General features: G+C 47.6%; 1 protein-coding gene across 1 annotated transcript; it reads right to left on the bottom strand.

Annotated features, from left to right (window-relative positions):
- Positions 1–1,052: 1,052 nt before the first annotated feature.
- Positions 1,053–21,882, bottom strand: LOC122376669 (type-2 ice-structuring protein-like). Its single transcript, XM_043356577.1, has 4 exons — positions 21,865–21,882; positions 3,884–4,202; positions 3,317–3,382; positions 1,053–2,831 (listed from the first exon to the last, which is right to left on the bottom strand). The coding sequence occupies exons 2-4, from the start codon at positions 4,119–4,121 to the stop codon at positions 2,413–2,415; spliced, it is 723 nt and encodes a 240-aa protein (XP_043212512.1). The 5' UTR covers positions 4,122–4,202; positions 21,865–21,882; the 3' UTR covers positions 1,053–2,412.
- Between the last annotated feature and the right edge of the window lie 1,241 nt (positions 21,883–23,123).

The raw sequence follows: 23,123 nt of genomic DNA, 5'->3' as shown, positions 1-23,123 counted from the left end.
CACTTTTTCGCAAATATTTTCGTTTTTTTTTTTCGTTGAGAAGGCTAAGGTCTGAAAAATAAGTGGCCTAAAGCCGGTGAGAAAACTAGATTTGGGGGTACCTTAGGTTGATCTCTATTATAACTCACCCCCCCCCCCCCCCCAGTCTGGAAGAAGTTTCCGCGCCACTGCCTCCACCGCTCAAATCCCTGGTCTGGTAGAGCGATCACTTTCATCCGACGTGAGTAGGTACAGTCCACAGCAGAAGTAATGTGGGGTTTCAGTCATGGGTATGTTCTGCTTCTGAAGCTTAGGAACGATTAGCCAGACTACAATGAAACTTTGAATGTAGCTTATATGTATCGTCACCCTTGCAGCTGCAACTTTAGCTATTGACATCTTCTTTTCGATCACTCTGCATTAAACAATCGCCAGTCAAAGCCAACCGTTGAGATTGGTAAAACCCTACATTACTTTAGCGGTGGGCTGTACATACTAGGTAGTGAATAGCTTCTCAGGAGAATTGGCTCAGGTGCGGTGGGCTGGATCGCCTGTCCATCGAATCGGCCCCAGCACTGGCGGTGCACCAGAGTGACCCTACATACCACTGTCCAGTGTCGTCCTCCCAATTTTCATTATTGCGCTCTGAAAAGCTCTCATTAGACCGAAAATACGTAACCAAAACAAACCAACTGAAACGAGACCATTTGAGCAACGGACCCTTTCGTGCTTGAGCTACCATGTCCCCTGAGCTATCGAGCTTAGTGAAAATAAGGGACTGCTATTCAAAAGAGAATCCGTCCATTTATAAATCTATTGTAACCACCCGGGGCTCAATAGGTTGTTCAAAGCGCGAAGCGAGGCCTGTGAATATGACAGAAAAAATATCACTATGACCGGAACGGCCTGCCCCGGCCCAGCATGCAACGCTTGTGAGCTAGTGAAATTCTGCCGGTGCATCTCAGATCTGTTTCGACTCGGTTTGGTTCTCAAATCGACTACTATTCATACACATACATTTGTGAGCGCCTAGCACATGCCAGTCTAGGGGAATAACGGCAAACACACTCAGCTGAGTTAACGATCCGTTTATTTACAATAATCGATAGTATTATTGTAACTCGCTTTCTCTGTACCTGTTCAAATATACCACCGGTGGGAACCGGAATGAATAAATAAAGCAATAACGAATCGCAAAAAAAAACTGAGTGGGAAACACATTCGAAGTACCGTCGTACAGCATTGTACTCGTATACGATGCGCAACTATGCTTTTATAACGAACTGAGGAAGCGTGACAAAGGTGCGACGTGTAACTATTCGCGGTTGGTATTCTTGTATGTAATCCTATGGTCCTTTTAAACAAGCTCAAACACTAATCTTACTTTTTTAGTTTGACTTTTTGGCCGTCAATGACCTCTGAAGAGGTCTACGCGCCCTAGTAAAATCACAAATTAACATCAACTGAACCTGTATATTTTCTACATAGGACAGTGTAGTTATCAGCGTATTCACTCCACGTGCACACCGCTCCGAACCTCTAGCCAGACGGACCCGTCTCGGCCGGAGGAGTGGTAAGGGTGACCTGGCCGCTCGGACAGACCCCACAGCGAGACGCGCCACCGCCGCGCCGGCCCGGGACAGACTCCCCACAGAGCGAGACGCTACACTGACACCCGGCAGGCCAGGCCGTCCCATTGGCCGCCGGTCAGTCGGTCTCCCCGTTACTCACTCACAACAGATAAAATGCATCACATTTCGTTTCCATCTCTCTTGAGCACCCCCAAAATTTTCTTACGTACTTGTGACGCTATAAGGATGTGTGTTAACAGTGTAAAGGCCTGGCTACACTATGCGTTTTCTGCGTGCGTTTTTGCAGGTTTGCGTGTTTTGCGTAATATCGTTCTAGGAAAAAAGTTATAAACAATATAATTTTTACTTTAGTTATATACAAAAGCTAATATAACTCTTATGTAACTAAAATTTTAGGTGAAAAACATCACAAAAACGTAATATCGTTCTTTTTTCTAGAACGATATCACGCAAACACGCAAACACGCAAACACGCAAAAAACGCACGAAGAAAACGCATAGTGTAGCCAGGCCTTAAGGGCCAGGCTACACTATGCGTTTTTTTGCGTGCGTTTTTCCGGGTTTGCGTGTTTTGCGTAATATCGTTCTAGAAAAAAAGTTATAATTAATTTGACTTTTATATCAGTTTTATTTAAAAGTTAATATAACTCTTATAATAGTTAAAAGTTAGCATAAAATTATATCACAAAAATGTAATATCGTTTTTTTTATTCTAGGATGATGTTACGCAAAAAACGCAAACCCGCAAAAAAAACGCACGCAGAAAACGCATAGTGTACTTGTAGCCATGCCTAAACTGTGACGTTATGACGCCGAGGATACAGTAGTCAAATGGCCACGGTTAGCCACATAGGGGTTTGTTCCATGACTGACACACATATCCCTGGGGGTAGCCGCACTCGGTATCATCCCAGCCCTGAGAATCAATATACATCTGCACGCAGTTATACGCTATGTCATCATTGGGCTCTGTACTAGCCCAGAACGAAGCATTGTTGAACACGGGCTCTCCTCCGTCCTCTGCCACGAACACTCCGTCCTCGCCATGCTCCGACAGTCCGATCCAGGCGTCAGCTCCAGCCGCCATGGTCAGAACGCACTGGTTCTCCTCTGCAGAGCGGGGCACGGCCAGGTGGGCGCCCAGCGAGGCGCAGGCGGCTTTAGCTTCGGTGAAGGTGAGCTCCTGAGGGGGTCGGATCAGACAGCGGCCGGCACAGTGGCTGAAGCCGACCGGACAGGCGCATGGCACGGTGGAGTCGCCTGCAGACCAGTGAAACGTTCATAATTAGCCGTGCATAACGACATAGCATAACGACGATGGAATCCATTTCAAAAACAGGCAAATTAAGATTTGCTAGGATGTCACTAATGTTAGTTTGCGAGCTTTCGTCCCCGTCTCAAGTTGAGATGTTAATTTAACATTTTATTTTTCGGCCAGTTACTCCTCCGGCCGAAGAAGATAACTGACCGAAACGTTATGAAGCCAGCATCTCAACTTGAGACGGGGACGAAAGTCCGATTACTAACATTACTGATACTAACACCTCGTCTCAAGCATTCCGAAGAATGCTGAGACGTCCATACCGTATGATAATAAAAACTTGCAATGCATAGCCGAACCGAGAAGGAATTAAGACCATGAATACCTTATTGAAGATAAAACCATAAAACCTTTAGATGGGACATATTCACACTGACGACCGTTTCAGTATCAAAAAGGTTTTACGAGCACAAGTCAATAATACCTGCAATCAGATGTATTTTTCGGAAGGTTTGTCGCCCCGCGGTAGCTGCTCCTGTTTGCAGTGTCGCTGTAAAAAGCAGAGGTCGATAGAATAGGGGACGGCAGTGGCAACATAGGTAGGACAAAATATTGCTTCACATTCCATCCCTCCATAGTGAAATATACCATTGGTTTCGCTACTGGATAGATAATGAACCGTCGCACTTAGGGGTGGGGTTGGGGGGAGGATAGGTGTTTGGATGGAGCCCTCTCGGTTTTTCGCGAATAACTCGCGACGCGACGAAACATTTAGTGCCCTCGATTAATTTTACATTTACTGAAAAATTTCATGACCCTTACCCAGATGACCTTTGAACTTTGGCCGGCTGCTCGAGACCGTCTAGCCAGAACTGCAATGCGGTGTATGTCGGCGCACATTACCCATGCGTTCCCAGACTTTTGTTAAATGTTAGAAGTTATCATTAGTTATCACATGCTGACAAGTGGCACTGACAGCCATTTCAAATACTGATCCTGACTGAACCCATCGAAGCAATGTCAGAAGTTCCCAGTAGATCATTCCACTCACCTCCAGTGTTGTACAGCTCACAGGTACCATTCGCGTGGTACGTGAACCCTTCACACGCACCCGACTCTGCCGACCTACATTCAATTGCACAGGTCGTCTCCGAGGTCACAAGAACGGTGGTTGCTGGCTCTCCGGTGTATGCCATGTTCACTCGTTGGAACGCCATCGCTCCGTCGGCCAGATTTTCTACCCAGATGGATGACACAAGTAGGTAGATGAATAAATTTAAAGGAGCCATACCTAACTGGTTGGTGGTTTTGGCTCTTATGGCGTTGTGTGTTTATGCAGTCTGTACCTCTATGGACGCCAGTGAGCTATGCTGTTACGAAGAGTCTTTGGGTTTGAATGTGCTTAGGAGGCCTCCGCTGGCGTAAGTGCTACGACGTTCCGACGGTGGTTGCTAGGATACCAGCTCTAAACTTTGACTGACAACCAATGAGAAGGCCGAATAAAAACGCTGGCCAATTTTATTGGTCTGTTTACCGACAAGTCATTTACTCTCACCACCATTGCTTAGGATTTTATAAAAGTAAGCCTGAACTTTTTCGTGCACCACTCACTATTTCGAGCAAAAAGTCTCTAATCGTGAAGTTGCTAAGAAGGTATCGAAGAATTAACCCTCGCGGGCCCGGGGGGGGGGGGCGTTTTTCGCCCCCGCTGGCGAATATTTGCGATAGCTCCCGAACGCTTAGGGATAGGAAAGCGAAACTTTCAGTACCTTTTCTCCCATCAATTTGACATCTTCGGAAGTAAAAATTTTTGACCTAGCCCCCTTGATGACGTCACAAGGTCGATTTTTCTAGACCCCTGCAAGGCAAACTTCGGCGTCACAGACGCGAAATTCAAATAGCTGCTAAAAATAGAATTTTAGAGATAAAGACAAATTACAAGCACGGTTGTGTAGCGTTTGACCTAGAGAAAAATAGAAAAATAGTTTTGGTGACCTGAGGTCAGAGGTCAGGTCAACGACCCCGAAATGTGGTTTTAGTTTTTCGCAAATAACTTCGACAAAAATGGTCCTAGAGCTACGGCAGTGGTACCATCGCATTCGCCGTGTCAAGCCGCGTCGAATGATATATATTTTGTTTGGAAAAGGTCAAATTTTATGTTGACCTCATGTGACCTCAAATGACCTTTGGTTGACCTTGACACATGAAAGGTCGTTTATGATGGATTTGTACTCGCTGATCACGAATCTGGCATCCATTTTCCTCTAAGCCTTCATTTAGAGCTTCCGGATGGCAAAATTGTCTTATTTATTATTACTAACTTGAATTAGTGAAATAGCCTCTAGCAAGGATACTCTTCTGTGACCTTGACCTTTGGGCAGCCTTGTATCGTAAGATGAACCACAAATAGGGAACTGATAAGCCTCCAAACATTTCAAAACGTCTTGGAAGTTAGCAAGCAAGATGTACGAAAAAGTGCAAAGTTTGAGGTCAATTTTGAGCGTGACCTTGACCTTGACTTTTGATTTTGAGCACATATTCGGAATCCTCAGATTCTCTTCTTTCGTTTGATACCCAATTTTGCCGGTTTGATGCATCCTGCCATCCTCTAGAAGGCTTACTTTGAGATCACTACACATGTGCCGGTTTTTGCCTTTGACCTTGACCTCTGACCTTGAAAATTGACCTGAGGTCAAAAATTTTAGGTGCTTTAGAATCGTCTGGTAAGGACCTTTCGTTTGGTATCGCTTTTGTTTCCGTAGCTCCCTTATTTACGGAGTTAGACAGGGGGAGGGGGGCGAAAAACGCCCCCCCCCCGGGCTGCGGTGGTTGGGATTACCCCCCGGGCCCGGCCGGGTTAAGGATGGTAGGCATATGAACATATGGTTTGTACCTTGGACCTCTCTACACCGGTGTACAGATATCTATGATGATACATAGGTTCTAGCACATCTTGCGTCAGCGCCTATCGTTGTTTTCGGTATAGGCCACTTCATGGGGCATTGAGCCGCAGTTGCAGATTACACAAAGGTCACGTTGATCCGGTACTGCCCGTCCGTATGATAACGGAACAGCAAAATAAAACACTCAACGTGCCCTGTTTTATGACTAGGAGCAGCATGATTAGACCAATGAACAAAACACCTCTGAGCGTATTTCACTTTGGTTCTTGCTGTGCTGTTATTCAAAAGCCAGTCTGGTCATTTTGTAACCGGATATTTCGAACGTTAATCCAATCACACAGTAAACAATCGCCCTATTCCGGGAAACACTATTTACCAAAGCGACAGTAGATGAAAAGGCTCGGGTAAACGAGCAGTTTTGTGACCAGCATCATGAATATCCAACAGTAAACCATCAGGCTGCACCTTTCGGAGGGTTTTTCGGCCGATGGTGCGCCACTGCTAGTGAAGAGAGGGCAAAGGCAATTTTATTGCCCAACGAACCGTCGTGTGTAGACGGAAAACGGCACAGGAAATGCTCTCGGCGGCGAGGTATTTACGTCCATGTATTTTGCTTCAGTAGATCCCAAGATAGATTGAAACCCAAAGGTAAAAGCTACCAGCTTCAATGTGATCAGTTTACAGAAAGGTGGCTAAAGAGTGGTTGAACAGACTTTTGACTCATTTGTGGGCCATAACTGACAACACTTCAAGTGATGCCCGAAGAGTTTGGCAAGACGTAAACCTTTTTTATTACGTCTTGATTCCTTTAAAAATGAAGATGTTAGCGGCGTTTGAAGTTTTGCCGTTTTTGAGGCGAAAATGGCGAACATGACGTCACTAAAACGTCAATTTCTCAAAAATTTTCCGACGGATTTCGCTCAAATTTTCAGGGAACGTTTCAAATTGATGTAAGAAAAAGTACTAAAAGTTTGGCGGCGCTGCGCGCCGCCGTTTTTGAGATATTGCAAAAATTCGCGAGGGGGATAAAATTTACCCCTCCCCCCCAGCCCCGCGCGGGTTAAGTGACCTGGCTCTGAAATTTTTACTACATTTGTTGAAAAGATTTATGATAAGGTGTCGCGCCGCCGTTTTTGAGATATTCGCGAAAACCTTGATGGCGTAAAGGTCGCCGTCCACTGCACTTTTATCCGCCAAAAATAAGCGCTTACTGGCAGAGTTAAAGGGACAGTATCATCGAAAAAAAAAATCAATGTATGGAGCTGATTTTTTTTTTACTAGCATTTCTTATTTTCCTGAATCAGAAAAACATAGTTTGAGGACCGAACTCGGTGAAAAATATTGCAACCACATTTCATTTTCATGATTCATTTTCATGAGCGAACCACCACTATACAAGCATGGCCGCCATTTTGGAAGCATGCAAAATTACTACAGAACTGGCGCAGATAATACATTATTGACGCTACGCTTACGCGGTCGTTCTTCTGATTGAGTTGTCCTTAGGGAGAGGTAGCCTTAGGTATTGCCTATAAAAATATCACGTGACAATTGGAGGGAGTGACAATTGGACGTGACAATTGACAATGGGAGAAAATATCACGTGACAATCACGTGATAAACGTCATACATTGGAGGGAGATTGTGATTCAAGCTAGAGGAATTCCTTTGTTGAGCCGCTAGAATCCGAAGGAAACAGCGGAAATTGCCTACGACTATTTAATGAATTTAACGGTGATGAATAAGTGCGAAAAACATTTTGGCTTTATAAAATTTGATGAAATGACCAGGGTAAAAGTTTTATTACTGGCGGTCAATTCAAAATGGCGCAAACATTTAAACAGTGAAGATAGTGAAGCACGATTCAAAGTGTGGTACACCTTTCGTACTTTGAGCGGCGATAGCGGGATAACGGTGTGGAGTTTCGAGGATCGGTCTTCAGTTTCCGGACCAGAAAGGTGGGGCCTATGCAATGTCAAATTTCATCAAAATGGTGATACTGTCCCTTTAACTACAGAGGCAATGGTAGGAGCAGAATCTGTAGACGCCGAAACGGCCCAGCCGCCGACAACGTGTTTCGGCATGTTATCTTTTCATCGCTTATTTTACGCTCTTAATTTAGTGGCGGAAAAGTTGGATCATGGAAGCTTTTTCTGCCGCTGTTGACGCCGACTGCGCAAGATTTAGTTCCCTTTGGCGGGCTATTGCTCGGTGACGGTGCGGGCTACTGGGGTGAAATTTTCGCACCAAGTCAGACGCATGCAACCATTTGTCATGTCAGCTTTTTGAAGGGGTGCGTTCAGCGGTTTGCACGTGGCGGGCGCATCTTTGCGACATTTTGGGCCGCGGCCGGTGCCGAGCAGAGAGCACGTGCCTGAGACCCAGATTTTTCACCGTGAAAACTGAGCGAAATCAGAGCCGGCAGGTCACGTAGGGACGCTGATTATTTAGGGACTTGGGGACATATTTGTGTTATGAGGTTATCGGTGGAGCCAACAAATAACTAAATGCACTTACTTTTATTGACGTTTCGGTTTCAAACAACCTTCGTCAGAATAGAACTACAAGTTAAATATACGTCTCAAATGCACATATTTCAAACACATAAACGAGTGTGTTTGAAATATGTGCATTTGAGACGCATATTTATATTTCAACTTGTAATTCTATTCTGACGAAGGTTGTTTGAAACCGAAACGTCAATAAAAGTAAGTGCATTTAGTTATTTGTTGGCTCCACCGATAAACTCATAACACGTAGGGACGGCTCAGGAGACAGATGACGTCACGGGGTGTCAAGGTTTTGTCGATTTTTAAGACATTGCTGTGCAGTAAATAATCTTTTTTATGCTCTAAGGGAGCCCAACAGTTAATATCAAACTGCCTTAGAGGAGAAAATCCTCGAAGATAAATATTGGCGAAGATTGGCAGGCACCCGCTGACGTCATCTTTCAAGGTCACCGATGTAAACAAACGGCTAACCATTCTCCTATACCCGAAGGCTTGTTGTCAATAGTTAAAGTGGTTAAAACCAGTTCTATAGGCCAGTGGCGGATCCAGGAAAACTCCAAGGGAGGGGCCATGAATCGAAGTGGTGCCCCTACCTATACCCAAAATTAAAAACTCAACGGATTTCGGCCACTTCATTTTGATGGTGCCCCTATTTTCAGTTTTTTTTTATTAAAAAAAAATCGTGTGTGTTGCCCCTGGCGGGCCTGTGGTGCCCCTGCTAGGCCGCAGGTGCCCCTGACACAGGGGTGTCGATTTGTGAAAATGGTTGGGGGTGCCCAGAGCTCTAACCCTCGCCCGTATGCATTGGGGGAGGGGGGGGGTCGAACGGACCCCCCCTCGGTTTTTCGCGAATGACTCGCGTAAAAAGCGGCCGATCACGACGAAACTTTCAGTAGTGTCCTCGCGTTGATCAATTTTACACCTACCCTTGAAATTTCATGACCCTGACCCAAATGACCTTTGACCTGTGACCTACTTTTCGAGACCATGCTTGGCCGGAATCGTGATTTGGCGTATGTCGGCTCGCATTAGCTGCGCGTTTGCAGTCTTTTCGTGGTTTCAAGCGTTCAAACATGTGATATGATGTTGCTCCCATGCATTAGAGTGGGTGTCAAGGTCACCTGAAGGACAGGTCAGGTCAGTGACCTTTGATGGCCATTGACCTTTGATGACCTCGGTTTACTTTTTTCGAGTTTTACATGTATCTAGGCTAGTTTTGGGAGCTAAATTCGAATTTAGCAACCATTTGAACATTTACGAAGTAGTTTTGGTGCCTTCGTAACATGTTACGAAGCTGTCAGAGGCGGTTGACACCTAATACGAATACCCGGCAGGACCCCTACTACTGGTTGACCTGACCCGTCCTGACCCCACCTGGCCTAAACGCATGACGACATCTTTGTGATCAAAACTAACATAATATTCGTGATCAGCACCCCGAAAACCCCATAGCAGCCACACTATGACGTTCTAACAGGTCCCGATTTTCCCTTTTTGGGTCATTGACCTGACCTGGAAGGTCAACCAATGACCTAGGGGCTAGGACCTTCAAATTGGGTATCATCGGCTTCCTCTCGTCACGGGAAACACGCTCGTTTTTTCCCGCGCTCTAGCTCGATCAGGGGCGAAACGGCAAGGGGGGGTCAACGGACCCCCCCCCTCTTATACGTTCGCGGCTGGAAAAACACCAATACGGGCGAGGGTTAAGGCAGACCTCATATGCTATTCTTTTTACGGAGCGAGCGAAGCGAGCGGAGTCTTTCCTTAGATTAACGGAAATTTCTGAGTATGAGCGGCCGGCCGGCCGGCCGGCCGGCCGGCCGTGCGGACGCTTTTGCGAGGCTTATATCTCAGCAACCACTTGACCGATTTACACGGGGTAATTTTTGTAGGGTAGCTTCATTCCTTCTACCAAGTATTGGACTATTCCCGATGCATGTGGATGACCCCTTATGCACGTGCCACGCGCAAAACGAAGAGGTATCGGTTTTGTAATTGTTGCAATATCTCGGTAACTACTTGGCCGATTGCGCTGAAAGTTGGCATGTTGGTAGGCACCCACTAGGCAATGCATATCCATGTGCCACAGTGGGGGTGCTGCTGCACGTGCGCACGTGCAGGGGTCGTTTCCAGATCTCGAGAACGGCTGGACCGATGGTGCTCAAATTTGGTACACGGTTAGGGACCAGTTAGTAGGGTGCCGTGCACAAGTCAGTTGGGACCCATTCTGCACGTGCGCACGTGCAGGGTGCCGCTTCCAGATCTCGAGAACGGCTGGGCCGATTGTGCTCAAATTTGGCACATCGCTAGAGACCGGTTAGTAGGGTGCCGTGCACAAGTCAGTTGGAGGTACCCCCTCGAAATTTCGCACGTGCAAGGCTCACCCTCTCGCTCGCTCCGTTAGTCGCCCCAAAAGGCGCTATACTGGTAGATAAAACTGCATTGTGTTAGTACCAGGGCTTCGGATAACATGTTAACTGGGTGGGCAATCGCCCACCCAGTAGCAGTTTTTGCCCACCCAGTGGAGTGTGTTTGCCCACCCAGTAAAGACGGAGACGGAGCAGTTTTACCCGCGCTGGGCCGGTGCTCGGCGCCTTCCGCGCCGGGTCGGGGGTGTGTCTCTGAAGTCTGAACACCCTCGTCTAACTCGGCCCCTGGGCCGCGTAGCGAAATGCGGTAGGCGGCATTGGAAAGACAGTTAAAATGACGAGAATACTTGGTCTTTATAAGGTCAGGTCAAAGCTCAGGTGGCCAGAGGTCATAAAAGGTCAAGTTTGGATTGTTTGAAACATTTTCGAAAACCTGGCGCATCATTTGGGAACTAATAGAGCTGCAGCGCCGCGCAAAAGCGCATTCGATAGCTCTTTCAACGCTCTTTCGCCAAAGTATGTAGTCCTCAGATTTGACCTCAGGTCAACGGCTTAGCATAAACTCTCCAGAGGGCAAAAACTCCAATAATAGCCACTTATGAAAAAGTTTTTTTTCTGCCATAGCTTTTTACTCGAGAAAGTCATGACATTTGTTTTGCCAGCCATCAATTGACCTGACCCTAGGTCACCGGTACCGAAATTTCGAGATATACATTTTGTACAAACTGTTGGCCTTATCAATTGGTGAAATTTTCAAAGCAATCAGCCACTCGGTGTGGGTATGACAGACATTCGTACTTCAATCGTTATTCGTGAAAAACTGTCTAACTTAAGCGCCGCTGTTTTGACTTGTTGACCCCTGTGACGTCATTTTTACCTGACCTGAAAATGACCTCAGTAAAAATTGTAGACTTTGTCCGTCTGTATCCCATGCCATTTACCGCTTGTTTCTTTCTTGCTTCGTTCTCGAGATATCACGGGGAGCAGGTATCCGCCCCCCGTCGGCCGTCGGTGCGAAGTTGGCGCGAAATGCGGATCCCCGTTGGTGCGCGGGTTAAACCATGATATTTCGGACCAAAAGACTATCTCGCCACTCAAAGCACAACTTCAGGACGTCCGGAACCGAAAACCCATTGACGCGGCACGAATGCGTCGATGGCTACCAAATGCTGCTGTCTGGTATAATTAAAGCGAAAAATTGTGTCCATTTTTACAACGCATTCTGATGTACGGTAATTAGAGCAGGGGCGCGGGAACTACTTTCAGACTGGGGGGGGGGGGGCACACCATAATTGAAATCAACCTAGGGTACCCGTACCCCCAAACCTAGTTTTCTCGCCGGTTTTAGACCACTTATTTTTCATCCCTTGGCGTTTTCATAAAAAGGAAACATTTGCAAAAAAGTGCAATATTCCGTCTTAAAGCTGTGGGGCACCACCCTTACGGCCCCAGATTTGGGGGGGGGAGGGTAGACTGTCCCCACTGCCCTCCCCCCGTTCCCGTGCCTATGAATTAATTAGAGAAAACAATGCGTTCAAAGAATCGTAACAGTGATGCCAGTACCAACTTTGGTTGGGGGTGCCCAGAGCCCCTTGGGGGGTGCCCAACTCAGCATTGGGGTGCCCGGGCACCCCCAACAGTATACAAATCGACACCTATGCCCTGACAGGTTTGTGGTGCCTCTGGAAGGACTTTGGTGCCCCTGACAAGCCTGAACTGCCAACGACAGGCACGTGGTGCCCCTGACGGACCCAAGGTGCCCCTGCGAGGCCAGTGGTGCCCCTGACAGGTCTGTGGTGCCCCTGGCAGGCCTGTGGTGCCCCTGACGGGCCCAAGGTGCCCCTGCGAGGCCAGTGGTGCCCCTGACAGGCACGTGGTGCCCCTGACGGACCCAAGGTGCCCCTGACAGGCACGTGGTGCCCCTGACAGGTCTGTGGTGCCCCTGGCAGGCCTGTGGTGCCCCTGACGGGCCCAAGGTGCCCCTGCGAGGCCAGTGGTGCCCCTGACAGGCCTGTGGTGCCCCTGGCAGGCCTGGGGTGCCCCTGCTAGGTCTTTGGTGACCCTGACAGACCTGTGGTGCTCCTGGAAGGGCTGTTGTGCCCCTGGGCCCTGAAGCGCCTGAGGTGCCCCTGACGGGCCCGCGGTGCCCTTGCTAGGCCTGTGGTGCCCCTGGCGGGCCTGTGGTGCCCTTGGCGGGCCTGTGGTGCCCCTGCTAGGCCGCTGCTGCCCCTGGGCCCTGACAGGACTGTGTGCCCCTAACAAGCCTGAAGTGCCCCCGCAGTCCCGTGGTGCCCCTGACAGGCCCAAGGTGCCCCTGACAGGCCCAAGGTGCCCCTGCGAGGCCGGTGGTGCCCCTGCGATGCCGGTGGTCCCTTCGGTGACCTCCGTGATGAATTAAAAAAAAAAAACTTCCGTGATGGTGCCCCCCGGGAGGCCCAACGGGGGGCCATGGCCCCCATGCCCCCCCCTTGGATCCGCCACTGCTATAGGCTTGGTTAAAACACTATTCGTTAGTACTTTTTATAGTCATCGTGGTTAACCCTCGCCCGCACATGCCATTTTCCCATCCTAGAACGCACATGGGGGGGGGGGGGGGTGGTTGCCACCCCTCCCCGCGCCATTTCGTTCCTGTTGGAGATAGAGCTTAGCGGTAAAGACCAAAAAGATTCTTTGGGAAAAGACGAATCCAATGATACCCAGTTTTACCTTCTCAGGTCAGTCATTGACCTTCCAGGTCAGGTCAAACTAAAAAATGTTGCTGTTTTGGGTCACCGTTGGATATCAAGTGCGCTGCTTATCAAATACCGATGACGATGCTGTTTTCTGGTGCCAAGCCAGCTAGAACCTCTTTGTCACACTACCCGACCAGAATTTTGCTGCTGAGGTCATTTCAGGTCAAGTTAGGTCAAGGTCAATTATATGTGTTTGTATGTCTGTGTGTGTCTGTGTGTATACTGATGTGTGCACCGATTGTTTTTGGGTCCATATTACATGAAATCATGATCTGAGAAGCTTTTACCAAAAATGCAGTCAAAAAACTTCACAAAAAGTAAATTCAGCTTGCCTAAAACGCAATTATCTTAGATGACCTAGGTTGACCTTGACCCTGACCTTGACCCCTGTACATCGTCGAACAACATGTTCCATGATAGGTGGGAGGTAAGACTGGCAAAAAAGGCCGAAATCAGGGTGTCAAAAGCTCACAAGGCCCATGGCAGGCGCAAGATGTTGAGAATTGGCCATTTGGGTCATGACATGACCTGAAAAACAAGGTCATATCTCCGAAACCAAAAATCACAGAAACCTGAAATTTTCAGTGGACCTCGAGAAAGGATAGAGGAGCAGCTATACAAAAAATCAGCCGTCTAGCTCTAAAAGTGTTGAGTGCAGAGCAGAAAGACTACCTGGGGGGGGGGGTGGCAACCACCACCCCCCATGTGCGGGCGAGGGTTAAGTACGAAGTAACTGGACGGGCAGGCTAGCCAGTAATTGTGTTTTTCCATTCTATTGTATACGGCCTCGGCCGGCGGGTATATATCTACTCAGTCAATGTTAGACTACCTAAACTGATTGTATCACATTAACTGCTTTATTGTATACATATCAGCTATTCTTAGCTATCTTTACCTAAAAAATCCGGGTTTTTCACGAGTACCAAATCGGTACTAGTTTTACGGGTTATCCTACATCCAGAAAACGAGTATCAATACCCTTCATTGTTTCGCATGAACTATTATTACGTACAAATACCAGTGATTCCAGGGTATTTCTAGCCACAAAATCCGGGTATTTTTGGAGTACCAAATCGGTACTACATTTACGGGTTATCCTACGCCGAGAAAACAGGTAGCTCAACCTTTTTGCGTCAAAATACCGAATTTATTTGTGTCACATGACCTTCTCACACGTATTCGTACCGAATTTGTTTGTGTCACATAACCTGCTCACACGTATACGTACCAGAGATTCTTTGGTATTGTTACCTTAACCCGCGCCGGGCCGGGGGGGGGGAGTGTTTGAACACCCCCCTGCGGTTTTTCGCAGATATCTCAAAAACGGCGGCGCTCCGCGCCGCCGTTTTTGGCACACCTGTTTGTGCATCTTTTCCGCACATGTTGTGAAAATTTCAGACCCAGGTCACCTTCGGTCAGGTTACCAAGTCACGCCAAGTGACCTCACCTCAGAAAAAATAAGAATGCTCGTCATAGCTTCACCGATTGATCGATTGCCTTGAAACTTTTAGCGATTGATTAGAGCAACATTATATATAAAATGTATTTTGACCTGAGGTCAAATTTTGAAGTTGACCTTTCAAGGTCAAATTATAGTTCATTCGACGCGTCTCGACGAGAGGAACATGATGGAGGCAAAAGTTATGTCGTGGCTTTTTTGAGTCAAAAGTTATTGCCGAAAAAACGTTTTTCGTAAAAACGGCTATTTTTGGAGTTTTTGCCCTCTGGAGGCTAAACCGTTGACCTGAGGTCAAATCTGAGACCATTACTCAGAAAGGTCTGTAAAAGGGCTATCGAATGCGCTTTTCCGCGGCGCTGTAGCTCTATCGGTTCCCGAGATAGCCGTTGGCAGTTTCCAAAATGTTGAAATAGTGGACATTTGACCTTTGGTGACCTCTAGTGACCTGACCTTTGACCTGACCCAAAAAATGACCGAAGTGTTTTCGTCCTTATTTTGGACGTTCTTTCGATTGCCGCTTACCGCGTGTCGCTACGTGGCCCAGGAGCCGAGTTAGAAGGGGGGGGGGGTGTTCAGACACCCCCCCCCCCCGGCCCGGCGCGGAATCTCAGAGCACCGGCCCGGCGCGGGTTAAAAGCCTTAAACTTATCCGAAAGTTATAAGGTACTTTAACACCATGATTTATTTGTGCTACACTTGTCGCAGTTTGCTATAAAAAAGAACAAAACAATGATATGTAAAACGGAGTTCGCTTGTTTATTGGGTTCCAACGAGATGGACAGAACCGGATGAAGATCATCGATTTAATTAGGAAACATGTCATGACAAACAAATAATCAGATTTTTCGCACGATGTGGACGGCTGGACGCAGTCCCTTCCCGCCTACGGCTGTCGTCAGCTGGCGGTCAACCGACCGGTGAGCATTGCCCCGTCCCGTAACGCAAGGTCTATACTCCCATTCGTACCTGTAACACCGCGTACGACACTCCACTTCTATGGCGCAATGCGCGATATCCGACGGCCCTGGCAGTTAGCTTGTTCGGTTGTCCATCCCCATTTGTCGGCCGGTTCAGGTTGTCCTGATGCTGGCCGACACTCAGCGTTGCAGTCAGCCAGGATCTGTCCTGGCCTCTGGATCCCAGTGCTGTTCCTTGACCGCGTTTCTTGACATCCCAGTGCTGTTTCTTGTTGACTTGAAGGCTTGATGCCCTTGCACAACACGATCCACCACCACACTCGACCGGGAAAGAAAGTCACGTAGCTCACTTCCACAATAAAACGCGTGAAACGCGAATAGCACTCGCCGTGCGGCTCCCAGCCTCTACACACACCCATCACGCCGGCAACGGCGGTTCAAACTGCTCATACTGAAAGCGTGCGCGCCAAACAGCAAAACGCGGAACGATGATTGGTGGAGAGGATCACCCTTCTGCGCATGTGCGACTTAGGCCACGCCCCCTGTTAAAATTACTCACAAAAGGTAAATCTACCTTAAAAAATAAGGAGTCAAAAAACTACATTTAAGTACTTATACACCCTTACGAGTTGATGCATGTTACAGGTACCTGTTTTTCAATAACAAGTAGGGGAGACCCGGGAGGTATGGGCCCCCTGGAGGTATGGGCCATCGCAGTTTTGAAGAAGTGTTGCGTATTTTTACACATTTGACCGTGTAAACTGGTAGCAGCCATTCCGTTATACAACCCACGTGATTTTTAAAATCCTCCTCAGTCTTCTTTGGCGATGAGCGGTGATAAAGCGTTTTTGCCCTCTGCGAGTAAAATACTGTACATACAGAAAATTCGTGATAAATTTGAAACAGGCTCGTTTTATGATGTCAGACCAATGCTAACATAAAGTTTAAAGCATGCAAATTAAGACTGGATAGACAATTTGAAGCTTTCTTGCAAGAGTATGGGCTGAGATGCTATGCAAATTCTGGCGTCCTAACCGGGAGGTTCGGGCCACCCACCCCCGTTGATCCTAAATCAATAAAAAGATGCTTTCATTGAGTGTCATCTTCAATAAGTTTTATTTTTGTCGCGCAAGGTTGAAAATTTAAATTCAAATTTCATTCGAAGAGAAAAATATTATTTATTTTATTTCATGGTGAATGATAGAGTTTACCAAAATACATATGTGCCCAAGCGACCTCAATGAAGTAAGCTGTTGGCCGCTTATGCGGTTCCTGGGCTCTAAAGCCCGGTTCCGACTATGAGGTTGCTTCAGGCCACATCAGGCCACATCAGGCCAGATCAGGCCAGATCAGGCCCAATCAGGCGTTCAGGCCAAAGTTGAGCGTCGGACGCTCGGCCTGATCAGGCCGTTTCGGCTGGTCGGCTGTGTGTGTGTTTTTATAGGCGAACCGTTTGGTCCTGGGCCCATCGTCCCAATATCTCATCCTGTCCGGTTTGTGCGACATGAAACACCGGAAATTGGGTAAATATATGAAAATGCGAGGGCACGTTGAACGCATGACGTTATAGCTCTGGCCCTCTTGGGCCGAATAAGCGGGGTGCTGGGTGGTGTGTGTATGGGGAGTGAATGATGCTGCCGCCTCCGACGTTGCTTTGTTTTGTTTTTGTTTTTTTTTTCATTGGACACATGTAGGGGGCTAATATTTAATGTATGAAGTTTTATTCGACTCTGATCTTTGTGCACTGCCGTACTGCTGTATTTTTATCAAATAAGATTGACACAAGCACGTTCCAGTCGTAACAGTTATATTAAGATTTGATAGCCGAACTGCATGTCCTGCTAAAGTGTGAGAAGCAAAATACACGCGATAATCATGTGGTTCACACTACGCAATGCGCATTACACAAAACAAGTACAGCCAACCGTCAAAGATGGCCTCTACATGTCATCAATCATGTTTAACGTCTCAATCACTTTGACCTGCGCTAAGTTTGCTTTCCACTGAGACATACGGCGTCGGCGAGTTCGGTCTGCCACGATTTTTCCCAGGGCATCAAATATGTCCCGCCGAGCTTCCTTGGTGCGCAAGTAGGAAACAAGGGTCTCCTGCCATTCCTCTTGAGACGCTTGGCGAGCTCGCTTTGTACCGCGTGGTCCGGTAGCAGTCCGTGAGTCGGCAGCGGCAGGAGGTCGGCCACGTGCGGCGGCGGATGGCGACGGCGACTGGTTGCAGTTGCGGCCAGCCGCCGCCGGGAGCGACTGCGGCATCTCAGCAGAGGGTGGCAGCGGCGGCGACGGCGGGGAGTGGTCCCTTTCGAGCTGCAGCTCAGAGAGTTGGCTATCATCCTCGTGCGGTGATTGCAGCGACGGCTCATGTGAGTCATGGTTGCCTGCTTGGGCTTGGGCTTGCAGGCTTGGGCCCGCTTCTTCCACAAGCAGCTGACCATTGGCGCTGTAATTGAATTCGGTACTCAGAGGAATCGACGTCGAGTGCCGATCTTGGGGCGTCTTTCTTTGCGGCTACCATTATGCTGTCGCCACCTTGCCGGCTCGGCTGGATGTGTTGGCTGAGCACCGCGTCCATTGACTCGTATAGCCACCATCGGGAGCCTTGATGTTTGGCGGCGTCAGTTGCTCCTGACCCGCTCGGCGCCCCGGCCTTCACCCGAGCGTGGATCTTCCGGTATGAGTTCCGTAAATCAGTCCATACTTTCTTTGCCTCATCTTCTGTGATCTTCAGGTTTTTGGAGATCTCGTGCCAAGAATTAGTTTTTTTAATGTTATCCTTATATGACCCGTGACTTTTATCGTACAGCCATGGTTATTTTGCAACAGTATGTATCAAGAGCTCCTTGTCAACTGCCATCAGGCCGTGTTTTTGTTAATTAACTGGAAATATAATCTGAATCAACTACCACCTGCTAGGCATATTTTCCGTAACAACTGTAGGCTTCAATGAATGAAATGCCAAATGCCGACGAAATGAATGGCAAAAACAAGGGCAAAAATAGTCATCTAAAAATCATGTGCAATGTCTCGTGCTTAATCCATGATGAATCTATTTTTGCGTGTATTTGCAAAAATAAAAATGGTATCTTCGTTTCGCAGAAGTGACACAAAAAACACGTTTACCGTGAAATGTAGCATGTGCGCCAATGCAAATTCAAAATGGCGGGCGCAGCGTCAGGCCCGATCAGGCCCAAAAAGTTGACTTGAAGTTAACTTCGGCCTGATCTGGCCTGAAGGTCCGATCAGGCCAGTTCAGGCCGGATCAGCCGCTCCGGTTCGCACTGGCATGTCGTCAGGCCGAACGCCTTTTTCAGCCTTTTTGGGAATGATTGGGCCTGATCTGGCCTGATTGGGCCTGAAGTGACCGTAGTCGGAACCGGGCTTAAGAGAGATCAAGGTAGATACCAGCTACGAGTATTGTTCTCATTGTCGAGAAAAGAATATGAAACATGGCACCGGCCCATACCTCCCGGGCCATGGCCCATACCTCCCGGTGTATTTTGATGAATCGAAAAAGCACATCATTTATTGAAAGTTATCTCGAGACAAAATAGTTGATCCCAGATGCCTAATATCAGGCACACTTTGCAGGCGAAAGGCAATTTCACGTGCTAAGAGTGAAAAACCGGGTCTAGCCACTGCCCACTGGAAGAAAATTGCGTTTTCACAAAACCGGCCCATACCTCCCGGGTCTCCCCTAGTAGAAAAACATGCTGGTAGAGTAGCCCTACACGACCGATTCTGGTTTGTTAGGTAGAGGTACCCTCTCTTCTGGGTAATGGTACCAGAATCTGCATGGTACTGTAAACCCATACCAGGTACATTTGCTATAATGTGTGTAAAAAGAACCATAGGTGTACAGGGACCCAAAATAAATGGTGTATTATTATTTCTGTCCGGGTTTTAATATCTGGAGAAATCGGGATACCGGTACTCATAAGGGTAAAATTACCCGTAGAAGGGTAATTTTTTCTCTGTGTGCATGTTGCCAGTTGCCACACATGTTACTCAGAATACTTGCATGTCGCACATCGTTCCGTTGAGAACGAATGCTGTTACTTAACCCGCGCCCTGGTGGGGTCTGTTTATAACGCGACCTGGTGGGGGGGGGGGGCTATTTTTTGCCCCCCCTCGTATCTCCAAAACTACTGGACAGATCCGCAAAATTCAAACGGCGTTCGATAGCCCTGTCAAATTTGTCCAGGGAAACCAAATTTTATTGACCTCGGGGTCACCGATGACGTCACAGGTCAGGTCAAAGATAAAATGTTTCACCGTTCACGGGGCTTCTAGGGAAAGCGCTATAACACCGAGTAAAACGCATTTTGTCGAAAATCAGCGATAAGACGTCAGTTGTCTAGTACCTATGTTGCTATTAGAGGTCACTGGTCATACCAGGTCAGGTCACAGGTCAGGTCACCAAAGGTCACCAAGGGTCACCACATGAACCCAACTTTACTAAGGTTGTGCGATGCATGTTTTATGGCCAGTTTTTCATTTCCAACCCAATGGTGTTGGTTATAAGACCATTAGGTACGGTTTAGGTCACTTTCTGGTGGAGGTCAGGTCAAGGTCAGGTCAAAAAAGGTCAAATTTCAAAGTTGATAATTTTGCATAAAAAGGGTATCGATTCGATGCAGCTCGTCACGGGGAGTCTAATGATGGTCTTTGTTTTGCACTACGAGGTCTAGAATTGCTAAAAATGGAGTTTGAAAATTTGACGTCATCAATTTTGAACAGTTTTTTCGCTATAACTTCGCCAAAAAAAGAGGTATCAATCTAAAATTTTGTATGTGGATGGAAGGCGGTAAGGACTATCACATATATTCCGGTTTTTGCGAAATTCAAAAAACTTTTTGGATTTTTTTACTATTATATCCCAAAAATTTATTTTTTGATTTTTGGGGGTCAAAATAAAAAAAAAATCAAAAATCCGAGATAGCAGTTTTGTAGCCCTGTTAATTCTACAGCTTTTATGTCCTAAACATTTTTCTGTATTTGCAAAGCTATAGGCCTGACAGCTCTTCCCGCGAAACCCTTTTTTGGGTCGAAAACGGCAGAACATGACGTCACTCTGACGTCATTTTCGGCCAACCTATCATAGCTTCTGGAAAAATTTTTGGTCACAATGTGTACAATTGATGTCCGGGAGGGTACTGAAAGTTTGGTGACGATCGGCGCAGCGGTTCTGGAGATATATCGAAAAGTCTGGAGGGGGGGGGGGGCAAAAAATGGCCCCCCCCACCAGGTCGCGGGTTAATATAGTCAGATCCTTGTGCTATAAAAGTTACCAAATATAATATTCCTTGAAGTATAAACGCTAAGAGATCAGTGGTTAGACGCCTACGCCGCAGCCCTCTGGACCAGCCTGAGTGGGAGGTTGTCAAGGTACTGCAGAGTCATCGACAGCACCCACACCTCTGACGTCAAACGTCGCTGCCGATGGACGTCAGCTGACTTCACCGACTTAAGACGCTCGACGATCGCCTCGACTAGATACTGACGGCTGGTGGCGAGACCCCCGGCGACCTCCGCGTCCAGCAAGTGCTCCCGCTGGCGCAGGAAGGTCAAGATAATGCCGTCGTGGTAGCCATTCGTGTCGCTCCACCCACCGAAGAGCTCTCCGAAGCTGTGCGCATCAAGTGCCAGCCGCTGAGTCCTTTCAGCCGCCCCCGTCAAAACCATGGGCGTCAGTGAGGGAAACGAGAACAGCCCCGGCAGGCCCCTCGCCAAATAATGAAGAAAGAGAGTGACCAGTTCACTAGCGGCTGGGGGCTTTTCAAGCCAGGACGGTGCGCGCTCAGAGAGTCGCACCTGCTGGCGGGAGCGGCGGCGACTGGCTGTGAGAGCTCCAGGGCGGGGGAAAGCGGCAGGGGGACGCGCCACGCGCCGCAGAGGGGTCGTCGGTCGTCGAGAGCCAGAGGTCAGGGAGCGTGGAAGGCGGTGGTGTGGCCTTTTGGCCGTCCCTGTTGGAGACGGCCGCGACGTCTGGCCGCTCATCACTTGCTGGCGTAAAATGTCTGGTCTTATCTTAGCTTGAATAACTGCTTTTTTGTGCTGTTGGTTTAGTGACTTGCTCCTGTGGGGATGGTTTTTGAATGTTGAGGTTGTTGGCCGTTTTTGAACCCCACAAGAAGCGCCGAAAATCCTGAAAGAAAGAGAATGCGGCAATGACAGGGTCGTGATTATGCTCGCTCTTTGTTACACAAAAGCAGAAGTGAGGCCGTTAAGCGTTTGTATTTACCTACATAATCAGGAGTTTTGACATCACAAATTGGTTGGTGCAATAGCAACAACGCCTGAACCCGCGCAACGACGGGGGACCGTGCCAACTTTGCACCGACGGGGGGGGGGCGGATGACCGCCCCCCCTCTGAGATCTCGAGAACGAATCAAGATAGCAACAAGCAGTAGACGGCATGGGGTACGCGCGGTCATGGCCTAAAATTTTTACAGGGGTTATTTTCAGGTCAGGTCAAAGATGACGTCACAGGGTAAAAAGTCAAAATATCGGCGCTAGATATGAAGCTTTTCTCGAATTACTTTACTTTCGAAGTAGCCAAAACTATGAACTAACTAATGACACCATCGTGATCCTCTAGTCAATCCGCATCGAATCATATATGTGTTGACCTCGAAAGGTCAAGGTCAAAGGTTGACATCAGGTGACATGACCTCAAGGCCATCATGCAAATAATTCAATGCGTCTTGGCGAGCTGAACACAATGAGACCATCCGCGCGTCTGTATCTCGTTCCTGTAAGGAGCTATTAACAAAAAAAAACTTTGGTGACCTTCGATGACGTCACATGACCTTACAGTTACCCAATAGCAAAACAGGCCTACGGATGGATATGTTCCTCCATTCAGCAGTATTGGATTATATCGACGCGTTTTTTAAACCCCACATGTTCTCGTGTGAATTTTCGATAAGTTGGATAGAAACTTTCAAAAAATGTACGGTCACTCGAGGTTTAAGATGACGTCAGGTGACCTCGGATGACTTTGGATGATCCTTAATCCTGTCCCTGATGCACCCAATCCTGGGCGTACATGTTTGCAGGCTTAGGAGCTGATCACCGATCCAATATTCATTTCGAGTTGTGTTATTCATAGATTTTGAAGGCTCAATTGATTCTCATGCAGCATAAATTCCCTTTTCAACGTGCTGGAACACGCAGTACACATAATTGTGGTTCAAGGAAGCCTCTGAATACTAGAAAATGAGAAAGTCAACAAACATGTTTTTATGTTATCGGTGTCATATTTCAAATATCAATCTTAAACATTTCCAAACTTTTTCTCCAAAACATCCTAAAATAATAAAGAATACAAATTGAGCGACCGATGTGATAAGAGAAAAAAAAACAGTCGCTTGTAAAGGCTCATCCT

This window comes from Amphibalanus amphitrite, unplaced genomic scaffold, assembly GCF_019059575.1.
Source record: "Amphibalanus amphitrite isolate SeventyFive unplaced genomic scaffold, NRLGWU_Aamphi_draft 002235F_arrow, whole genome shotgun sequence".
NCBI classification, from domain to species: Eukaryota; Metazoa; Arthropoda; class Thecostraca; order Balanomorpha; family Balanidae; genus Amphibalanus; species Amphibalanus amphitrite.
The sequence above is the reverse complement of the archived record's forward strand: the minus strand, read 5'-3'. Positions and strand labels throughout refer to the sequence as shown.

What these genes read in the sequence shown, in the direction of transcription:
- LOC122376669 (XM_043356577.1), bottom strand. Translation starts at nt 4,121, where the DNA reads ATGGCTCCTTTAAATTTATTCATCTACCTACTTGTGTCATCCATCTGG. An exon ending in TGAGCTGTACAACACTGGAG is followed by an intron (nt 3,383 to 3,883) that starts GTGAGTGGAATG and finishes TGCTTTTTACAG; the next exon opens with CGACACTGCAAACAGGAGCA. An exon ending in AAAAATACATCTGATTGCAG is followed by an intron (nt 2,832 to 3,316) that starts GTATTATTGACT and finishes ACTGGTCTGCAG; the next exon opens with GCGACTCCACCGTGCCATGC.